General features: G+C 42.2%; 1 protein-coding gene across 1 annotated transcript; it reads right to left on the bottom strand.

Moving 5' to 3' along the window:
- Window positions 1–7,584: 7,584 nt before the first annotated feature.
- GJA10 (gap junction protein alpha 10) lies at window positions 7,585–9,249 on the bottom strand. Its single transcript, XM_069974183.1, has one exon. It carries the CDS (start codon window positions 9,247–9,249, stop codon window positions 7,585–7,587), a length of 1,665 nt encoding a protein of 554 aa, XP_069830284.1.
- Window positions 9,250–11,757: the final 2,508 nt, after the last annotated feature.

Raw genomic sequence — 11,757 nt, 5'->3', positions numbered from 1 at the left:
GCAGTCACAATATTAGTGGTGCAGGATCTGTCTCACAGGATGCAGTTATAATATTAGAGATGCAGGATCTGTCTCTTAGGCTGCAGTCATAATATTAGAGATTCAGGATCTGTCTCACAGGATGCAGTCACAATATTAGAGATGCAGGATCTGTCTCACAGGCTGCAGTCACAATATAAGCGATGTATGATCTGTCTCACAGGCTGCAGTCACAATATTAGAGGTGCAGGATCTGTCTCACAGGCTGCAGTCATAATGTTAGTGGTGCAGGATCTGTCTAACAGGCTGCAATCACAATATAGATAGGGTTTATATCAGTATCACAATAGGTTTTTTTTTTACCTCGCACACATAGAACAAACATTTAAATGATATAGACCCATGTGAAGCTGAGTAATTTTGCTAGTAATCTATATTATAAAAATGAAAGTCTGTCTGTCTGTCCTCTATAGACTTACAAATGCCTGAACCATTTGACCCCAAATTTGGCAGGCAGATACATTGGGTGCCCGAGGTTAGAGCAAAGGTCCTGTCCTTCCCAGATGTAAAGGAAGGGAGAGGGATGGGGAAGAGTGTCCCATAGAAATTACTAGGAGAATCTCCACACTGCACACACAGGTGACATCATTAGTGCTGCAGCTCCCCAGCAGTAATGGCAGTTGGAAGCCTTAGCAACCAATAGGATTACTACTTTCATTTTCAATGGGAGCTGGAATCTGGTTGCTAAGGCTAGCTGCCTCACAACATCCACAGAAATAAATGGTAGACCCCCTATCCCAACTATACAGTACAGGTATACGGCCCCCCCCCCCAACTATACAGTACAAGTATACTGGACCCCCCAACTACACACTACAGGTATACAGGACCCCCCTACCCCCCCCCCCCCGCCCAGAAAAAACCAACAACAAAAAAAAACAAACAGCTATACATTACAGGTATACAGAACCCCCGGACTATACTCTATACACTACAGGTATATAGGACCCCCCAAACTATACACTACAGGTATACAGGACCTCCACAAACTAATCACTACAGGTATACAGCCCCCCCCCCCAAAAAACAAAAACAAAAAAACAACAATTATACATTACAGGTACACAGAACCCCCGGACTATACACTACAGGTATATAGGACCCCCAAACTATACACTACAGGTATAAAGGACCTCCACCAACTATACACTACAGGTATACAGGACCCCCCACAAACTATACACTACATATATACAGCACCTCCACCAACTATACTATACAGGTATACAACACTACCAATGTTGTATATTACTGGCTCTGTATATAACACTGCCAATGTTGTATATAACCAGGCTGTATATAACATTGCCAATGTTGTATATAACCAGGCTGTATATAACACTGCCAATGTTGTATATAACCATGCTCTGTATAACACTACCAATGTTGTATATAACCAAGCTCTGTATAACACTGCCAATGTTGTATATAACCAGGCTGTTTATAACACTGCCAATGTTGTATATAACCAGGCTGTTTATAACACTGCCAATGTTGTATATAACCAAGCTCTGTATAACACTGCCAATGTTGTATATAACAAAGCTCTGTATAACACTGTCAATGTGGTATATAACCTGGCTGTATATAACACTGCCAATGTTTTATATAACCAGGCTCTGTATAACACTGCCACTGTTGTATATCATCAGGCTGTATAAAACTGCCAATGTTGTATATAACCAGGCTGTTTATAACACTTCCAATGTTGTATATAACCAGGCTGTTTATAACACTGCCAATGTTGTATATAACCAAGCTCTGTGTATAACACTGCCAATGTTGTATATAACCAGGCTGTATATAACACTGCCAATGTTGTATATAACAAGCATCTGTACAACACTGCCAATGTATTTAGGAATTTAAAATGTTTAACGTTTTTAGTTTATTTCTAATGTGCATAAGCTACATTTTACATAAAAAGTGCAGAACTGTCGGGGTATACAGTGTATTTAGGGGTATATAGGGCTCCTGGGGATTTCCCTTTAAACAAAAAAAAAAACAAGGGCATAGATTGGCCTCCTGGGCGACCTTGGAAGAAATCTAATTAAAGGGAACCAATCACACACAAATTGGCCATAAAGATAAGGAAACGTGCTGGTACATCAGCCAGCACGCTTCCTAACCATCCCCCTGTCCCCTCCGTCCCATGAACATTCAGCCCGCAAAGTTAGTTTAATAGTGTCCCGCGCTGTATGCAAATTACCATGTAAGTAGTCAAGGTGGGCGGGCGGCTGGTCAAGTAGTCCCGGTGGGCGGGGGCTTCGTCATGTAGTCACAGGCTCCTGGGCCGCCTCCGGTGCTGTAATCACGCCCCTCCGGGCGTGTTGTAAAGCGGCTCCTGGTGACGTCACTCGGGGGGGCCGGCATTGCACGTCGGCCACGCCGACGTCTTTACTAAGCTGCGCGTGCGCAGTACAGTGGGTGAAGCCGCTGCTGTACTACGCCGCGCAAGCGCAGTACAGCAGCGTCTTCTCAGGCTGCACTGCGCATGCGCAGCTTAGTAAAGACGTCGGCGTGGCCGACGTGCAATGCCGGCCCCCCCGAGTGACGTCACCAGGAGCCGCTTTACAACACGCCCGGAGGGGCGTGATTACAGCACCGGAGGCGGCCCAGGAGCCTGTGACTACATGACGAAGCCCCCGCCCACCGGGACTACTTGACCAGCCGCCCGCCCACCTTGACTACTTACATGGTAATTTGCATACAGCGCGGGACACTATTAAACTAACTTTGCGGGCTGAATGTTCATGGGACGGAGGGGACAGGGGGATGGTTAGGAAGCGTGCTGGCTGATGTACCAGCACGTTTCCTTATCTTTATGGCCAATTTGTGTGTGATTGGTTCCCTTTAAGCAACAAGTGCCGATCGGACTGTACGGAGGAAGGTAAGAGACCTCCGGCGGTCCGGTAAAATGATCGGGACCCCCACAGTCATACTACGGGGTCCCGATCGGTAAGTAAAAGGGGCTGCCCCTGTCACTTACATCCCCCTGTTATAAGCCTGAAGATGCAGGAATCTAAATAGTTCTCTCCTGTATACATCTGTGCTTAGTAGTCATCTCTATGCATCAGAATCATTGGCTTTTGATCTCTCTGATTACTGTAGTTTAAGGGGATAGGGGTTGTCGATAACAAAGTCTCTTAAATGTCAAGATATATTTATCAACAGCCTTATATTAGTAAATCAAGAAATAAAACAATTACCAAAATTTTAGGTTTGTTTTACTTACAGAAATAATAACTATTGCTATATTTACTTACTGTAGTAACAACATAAACTGTATTTCCTTGCATTGGTCTAATTCTAGATAGGTGCATGGATTCTTTCTGGTGCAAATGTCATAACTGCATTGGGCATATACCCATGAAGAACCAGTGAGAGATGTCAGTCAATATTAGTGCAGGTTTTAAAGCTGGGGGCCCACCAGAGGATCCTCCGGTCCTCTGGTGGGCCAGTCCGACACCTCATCAACACCCCACTGTGCTGTGCCGCTAAAACTAAAGTTTTTTACACCACAAATACCAGCTACCTGCCCCCAAAGACAGGCAGCCTTGGGACTGGACATGCCTTGGTAAGGACATTAAAATGTTACCGGTAGTATGGGGGGGCTGTCCGGCAGAACAGATCCACTTTAGGGGCCGGTTCACACTGAGGAATCAGCGCTGAATTCCACCCGGAATCACCTCAGGTGAAATTCAGCACAAATTCATTTTTCATTTGATCAAATTCATTCTTTTTCAATTCCCCGGAGATTTCATGCCGAATTTCCACGAGTATTCTACGCTAAAAAATTTCACAAACTAATCAATAAACTGTGAAGATCAATATAAATAAGACAACTTTTATTTGTGTAGGATTTAAAAATTGTGCGATATTATGTAATCAAAATTGGGACCCTAATGGTCCTTTTACACCGAACGATTTATCGTTCGAATTTGCACGATAACGATCGAATCGGAACGATAATCGTACGTGTAAATGCAGCGAACGATCAAGCAACGAGCGAGAAATCGTTCATTTTGATCTTCAATCATCGTTGATCGTTCGCAAAAACTTCGCAGATCGTTCCATGTAAACAGTCATTCAACAATTTCACCTATGTGTGAGATAGGCTTAAACGATCGCATAACGATTTTTCCGCACGATGTATCGTTCCGTCTAAACACTGATCGTTATAAAAAAACATTGTTCATTCAAAATCGTGCGATTGTTAATTGTGCGAACGGGCGAATTAACGCTCCGTGTGTAAGTATCATAAGTACCATTAGCGCTAACAGAGAGGCAAAAAGTTACAAGTGGATAGTGTATCCCCAAGCCTCTCTGTATTACAGCAATTATCACACGGAATAAAACCCGACAGTAATTACGAGAATATCATAGTGGCGGTATGCATTTGTGAACGCTTTGACAGTGATTCACAATAGAGGTATCATTTTAGATCCACCTACAATTAACTGTCACTGCTGCAACACTGTTCACACAGAGGGCTTATGTATTAATTAAGAATCAACTCTAATGGTGCGTTCACACCTACAGGATCTGCAGCTGATTTTCTGCAGCAGATTTCATTTAAATAACTGAACACAGCATCAAATCTGCTGCAGATCTGCTGCAGATCCTGTAGGTGTGAACGCACCCTAAAGGTCCCAAATTTAATCACATAATATCGCACAATTTTTAAATCATACACAAATAAAAATTTTTTATTCATATTGATCTTCACAGTTTATTGATTAGTTTGTTGTACCCAGTTGAACATAGCGTGAGGATCAGGGGCACCCCAGTTATTCTTCTAAAAAATTTCACAGCAGAAACTCACTGCTGAGATTCTTCAAGCGAATCCAGTGCAGAAAATTCAGCGTGGAAATTCCGCTGTGTGAACTGCAGAGCGCACATTGCATTGAACTTAATGGAATTGGGCACTGTACTATATTTTTAGGCGGAATTTTAAGTGAAGAATCAGCACTGAAATTCAGTGTGAACTGGTCCTAAATGTTTTAACTGGTACAATACTTAAAGTGACCACTAACTGAATACATACAAAGAGCTCTTTTCACGGAAACATAATATTAAAAGCCCTTGGACAACATTAGAATGACATCTAAACTTCAATTAAAGTTTGTCCCCAAGGGAAATGAGAGTACAAAAATATTGATTTGGTCCCATTTCCAGTTAGTTCAGAAACAAAAAAAGTAGGTAAAGAGATTTGACTATTTTTCTATGACACCAATGTCTCTCTCATAACATGTAACCTGTAAACATAAATCTAGAGAAATTGTTTATGATTTTGTTATTTGAGAAAATATTTTTACTGAACAAATTCCAACTTTGAGCGTTCAGTTTTTCTATATACAGAGATTCACTGTATGTGCTCAGCTGTAAAATAATCATTAGAACTAATAATCAATGTGCAGCACAAACTATTCTGAGCAATCCGTGTTCTGATTGAATAAACTAATGGCCAACACTAAAATGAGTTAAAACATTGAACAAGTGTAGGTTTCATACAAAGTAGAGGAATAAAAATGCAAAATGATGTCATCTGTGGTTCATAACAGGACATTTAACTCTCAATTTTCTCCCAGCATGGAACAAACCCGCCAGTGATGCTACTGAAAATAATGTGCAAATATAAAGGAAAATTTGTAATATGAACATAAAAGGTATAAAAGGGGTTATCCAGCGCTACAAAAACATGGCCACTTTCTTCCAGAGACAGCCCCACTCTTGTCTCCAGCTTGGCCGGGGTTTTGCTGCTCAGTTCCATAGAAGTGAATGGAGCTTAATTGTAATCCTCACCTGAACTGGAGACAAGAGTCGTGTTGTCTCTGAAAAAAAGCGGCCATGTTTTTGGAGCACTGGATAACCCCTTTAAGTCCTTTCTTCCCAGAGTTTAGGTATAGGCATAGGGTATCTTCTTGTAAACTAGATACGCTGTGGATTTTCTGTCCACATTTTGCAGGCAGAGAATCCTCAGTATACTCCATCATCAGTAATGTGGATGGGATTTTAACAAATCTGTGGATGCAACTGACCTGCAGTGCAATTTTTAAAGGGGTATTTTGGCAATCTTATATAAAATCAATTGCACATAAAGGATATAGGTACACTCACCAATGTTTGACACATTTCTTGTTTGTCTACACTGCTCCTAGCCCATGATTCAAACTTTTACAAATGATACCATTCTTACATCATGGCAGCCAGCTGGAAACTACGTCTCCCAACATGCACCTTAAAGCCAACCGCCTGGTACCCACCCACAATGGCTCCTTCTGTTTCTGCTTTGGCCGGGTGATCACTGATAGGTGTGACACAGTTACAGAAGACATGTTACAACTTGTCTTGCCCACAAAATTGACAGTGATCATGTGACCTCTGTCTCAAAAAAGGGGGGGGGGAGGCTAGGAGGCAGTGAGGATTTTTAGCAGCTTCACGGTGGGAGCCAGCATGTGATACAGACAAATGGCCCAATTTATGAAATAGAAGCCTATTCCAAACAAGTTTAGATTGTGTGTGGGCGTTAAACAAAGTTAACTCTTTCCTAATCCCTTAAAATATTTAGCTTGCCAATTATTGTTGTGGATATTCTTCAGATTTGCTGTGGATTTTCTCTATTGACTTAATTGGGTGAATGAAAATCCACAATAAATTAAAATACTTCTTGCAGATTTTTAACACTTTGGGGGAGATTAATCAAACATGGTGTAAAGTGAAACTGGCTCAGTTGCCCCTAGCAACCAATCAGATTCCACCTTTCATTTTCCAAAGAGTCTGTGAGAAATGAAAAATGGAATCTGATTGGTTGCTAGGGGCAACTGAGCCAGTTTCACTTTACACCATGTTGGATAAATCTTCCACTTTGACTTCATTTTCTTTTATCTGCAGTGGTAAATCCCCAGTAAATCTTCACCAAAACCCATGTGACCATTTGCAGCATATCTGCCATATGGGAACAGGCCCTTAAACATGCATTGTCTGTATTTAAAGTACTAAAGAAAAAAACAACTGACCTCAGTGTACAAATATTATTACAACTAAGTGCCCTTTAAACACACATTTATCTGACAGATTATTAAAGCCAAAGCCAGGAACAGACTATAAACAGAGAACAGGTCATAAAATCAAGACTGAATTTCTGGCTTTGGCTTCAATAATCTGCACATAGATCTGTCTGTGTAAAAGGACCCTTACGATTTGTCTACACTAACATGCATGCTTTGTTGCGTTTTTTTGTCCTCCTGTATTTGCATTACGACTATTTCTGTTTGATCATCTATAATAGGATAAAAAAAATATATAGATAGCAATTATTAGTGGGCCAGTCTATATTTTTGAATAATGCTACTAGTTCATATATGGAAATAAGATATGGGAAGACCTGAATACCCTCAAGCACACTAAGGAATTATGCCTGAATGAAACTCACACAGTTGCTCCTTACCACCAGATTATCGTCTTCAGATCTACAGTATTTCCAAGTATTTCTAGCAAATGGTGGGAATTTATGTACAGATTAGACCAATGGAGGACCAAAGACTAGACCAACAGCCTGTAAAGAGGATTAGCCTTTGACAGTCTGCCTCTACTTGCCATTGACATTCTGCGCCCAGATGGGGGAGGAGGTGTAATGCTGGAACTTTCCTCTCGTCTTCTTGACTCAGATCCTGAACCATTCCTTGAATCAGAACTATCTGGGTCACTGGCCAGTCTGCTCTCTGAAAACCCTCTGGAGGTGGAGCTCACTTTGCAGTGTCCACTATCCGCAGAGTCGCTTCGATCTTCGGCGAAATCTTTGCAGCTACTGACTCTGCTGTATTTGCGCAATGCTGATGGTAGCTCCACATGGCTCGAATGAAGGCATGATTTGAGAGGATGCACAGTGCTATGCCTTGTATGATCTAAAGACTGATGGCTTTTAAGGCAGCTTTTGGATCCAAGACAAATGTTACGTTGGGATTTCTTGTTTGAGTCCTCACTGCTAGATGAGAGATTCCTTTTCTGAGTGGAAGAGATGTGGGGTCCTTCCCTATGCGGGTCCCCTACATGGTGATCAAGGGGGGTCCTGTTTAGAACTTGTCCATGGTATTGATCAATGTGATTACCCATCCTCTGGGATTCTACATAATGAGACTCTTGCTTGCAATGCATATTAAGCTGTCCACTATGTTGATCGTTGCTAAGCTGACCCACACTCCTCCTATGCTTCTCATTGGCCATAACGTTAACAAACTGATTTTGGTTACCGATCATTTGTACTTCCTTAAATCCAGGTGCTGGTGGAAGATAAGCTGGTAATCCAACAGAGTCTATTTGCTGACCAGGCATCAATTTGTAGCCACTTGAAGATAAAGGAATAATCTTGTTCGGGGAAGAATTACTCAGCATGCTAACCTGCTGCACCGAATTCTTTTTAGACTTACAAATGCTTATTTCATCCTCCGTCACGTCGCCAATATGTTTCCCATAGAGTCCTTGTCTGATCTTTTTTATACCTAAATGGAAAATTTCTAAAATATTTAAAAACAGTGATACAGCAGCAATACTATGCATAAAGACCATGAAAATAGTCTTCTCCGTTGGTCTGGATACAAAACAGTCTACTATGTTTGGACATGGGAACCGTGAACATTTGTACAAAGGGTTAAGGTCAAAGCCGTACAACAAATATTGGCCCACCATAAAGCCAACTTCGACAACAGATCTGGTTAGGATATGCAGCACGTAGGTACGTAAGAGAGAGCCTCTAAGAGGGGCCTTGTTCACTTTCTTTTGCTCCTCTAGCTTTCTTAGCTCTCTCTCAAGTCTCCTGTGTTCGTCAATGACGCCTTCCAACTCTTCCAGCTCCGCCAGCTCGGCCCTGAGCTGTGCTCTTTTCCTTTGCCTCTCTTTTTCCAGGGCTCTCAGTCTGTAAAGTGCGTGTCCCATGTATACAAGAGATGGAGAGGAGACAAAAATGATTTGCAATACCCAGTACCGAATAAGTGAAATAGGGAAGGCTTGGTCATAACAGACGTTCCTGCAACCAGGCTGTTCTGTGTTACATATAAATTCCTCTTGTTCATCATCCCAAACATCTTCAGCAGCCACTCCGAGCACCAACATCCTAAATATGAAGAGGATGGTGAGCCATATTTTTCCTACTATAGTAGAATGAATATGAACTTCTTCGAGTATACTTCCTAGCAAGTTCCAGTCCCCCATTTTCACACTAGCATGCCTGTAATAACAAGGTTGCATTTAAGTTCTTTAAAATTACATCATCCCATTTCTACAATCACCTAAACTTAATTGTCCTAAACTAATACATAGAGGTATTCCAAGTAGGAGATCACGGTGGTTCCGACTTCTGTACCCCCCCCCCCCATCTTTATATTGGGCCCCCAGCTACTGGATGGAAAGAGCAGATTACATTGCTCTTCCGGTATACTCGCCTCTTTTCATCATTCCATAGGAATGAATAGTGCCATACCCGTGGCTCTATTCATAATACAGAAGGCAGGGGCCCGATATGGAGAACGTCGGGGGGTACAGAGGTCAAACCCCCTGCAATCTCTTTAGATAGGGGAAAAGTAGATTTTTTTGAAATACCACTTTAACCAAAACATATAGATAGTATCATAGGTCTAAAATATACATAACCCTATTAGTCAACGCACATCTTTAAGATGTTAATATTGGAAACAAATCCAGAACTAGAATAATTTTACCGCTGTGAACTAACAGCTATTATATATGTGTATGGCGATTATTCATATGTTGCACTTTGATGCCTTAAACTAAATCCTCCCTGATTATAGTGAAACTTCAGAATGGAGAACATCTGATCACTAATAAACAAATACAGTGGTCCCTCGGTTTTCAAACTGCTTGGAACTCAAACAGTATTTTCAAGGAAAGTTTGCTTTGGTTCTCAAACTATTGCTCAGTTCTCAAACACTTTTCGGGCCCCCAGTCTTGAAGTACTCGTTATCTGAACGTTTTTGCGAGTGTGGATGGTGGATTGTACCTGGTGAGTTTAGCACTGGCGAGGCTTCACATACAGTACAGTATAAGACTGCTGGAGTGCATATACAGTACAGTAGTAGTACAGTCAGTGCACCCCTATCTCCCATCCTGTACAGTACTGTATAAGACTGCTGGAGTGCATATACAGTACAGTAGTACTAGAGTACACCACCATCTCCCATCCTGTACTGTATAAGACTGCTGGAGTGCATATACAGTACAGTAGTACTAGAGTACACCACCATCTCCCATCCTGTACTGTATAAGACTGCTGGAGTGCATATACAGTACAGTAGTACTAGAGTACACCACCATCTCCCATCCTGTACTGTATAAGACTGCTGGAGTGCATATACAGTACAGTAGTAGTACAGTCAGTGCACCACCATCTCCCATCCTGTACTATATAAGACTGCTGGAGTGCATATACAGTACAGTAGTAGTACAGTCAGTGCACCACCATCTCCCATCCTGTACAGCACTCTATAAGATTACTGGAGTGCATATACAGTACAGTAGTAGTACAGTCAGTGCACCACAATCTCCCATCCTGTACTGTATAAGACTGCTGGAGTGCATATACAGTACAGTAGTAGTAGAGTACACCACCATCTCCCATCCTGTACTGTATATGACTGCTGGAGTGCATATACAGCACAGTAGTAGTACAGTCAGTGCACCACCATCTCCCATCCTGTACTTTATAAGACTGCTGGGGTACATATACAGTACAGTAGTAGTACAGTCAGTGCACCACTATCTCCCATCCTGTACTGTATACGATTGCTGGAGTGCATATACAGTACAGTAGTAGTACAGTCAGTGCACCCCCATCTCCCATCCTGTACTGTATAAGACTGCTGGGGTACATATACAGTACAGTAGTAGTACAGTCAGTGCACCACCATCTCCCATCCTGTACTGTATAAGACTGCTGGAGTGCATATACAGTACAGTAGTAGTACAGTCAGTGCACCACCATCTCCCATCCTGTACTGTATAAGACTGCTGGAGTGCATATACAGTACAGTAGTAGTACAGTCAGTGCACCACCATCTCCCATCCTGTACTATATAAGACTGCTGGAGTGCATATACAGTACAGTAGTAGTACAGTCAGTGCACCACCATCTCCCATCCTGTACTGTATAAGACTGCTGGAGTGCATATACAGTACAGTAGTAGTACAGTCAGTGCACCACCATCTCCCATCCTGTACTGTATAAGATTGCTGGAGTGCATATACAGTACAGTAGTAGTACAGTCAGTGCACCACCATCTCCCATCTTGTACTGTATAAGATTGCTGGAGGGCATATACAGTACAGTAGTAGTACAGTCAGTGCACCACCATCTCCCATCCTGTACTATATAAGACTGCTGGAGTGCATATACAGTACAGTAGTAGTACAGTCAGTGCACCACCATTCTCCCATCCTGTACTGTATAAGACTGCTGGAGGGCATATACAGTACAGTAGTAGTACAGTCAGTGCACCACCATATCCCATCCTGTACTGTATAAGACTGCTGGAGGGCATATACAGTACAGTAGTAGTACAGTCAGTGCACCACCATCTCCCATCCTGTACTATATAAGACTGCTGGAGTGCATATACAGTACAGTAGTAGTACAGTCAGTGCACCATCATCTCCCATCCTGTACTGTATAAGACTGCTGGAGTGCATATACAGTACAGTAGTAGT

The sequence above is a fragment of the Dendropsophus ebraccatus genome, chromosome 6, assembly GCF_027789765.1.
Source record: "Dendropsophus ebraccatus isolate aDenEbr1 chromosome 6, aDenEbr1.pat, whole genome shotgun sequence".
In the NCBI taxonomy this organism is placed as follows: Eukaryota; Metazoa; Chordata; class Amphibia; order Anura; family Hylidae; genus Dendropsophus; species Dendropsophus ebraccatus.
The sequence above is the reverse complement of the archived record's forward strand: the minus strand, read 5'-3'. Positions and strand labels throughout refer to the sequence as shown.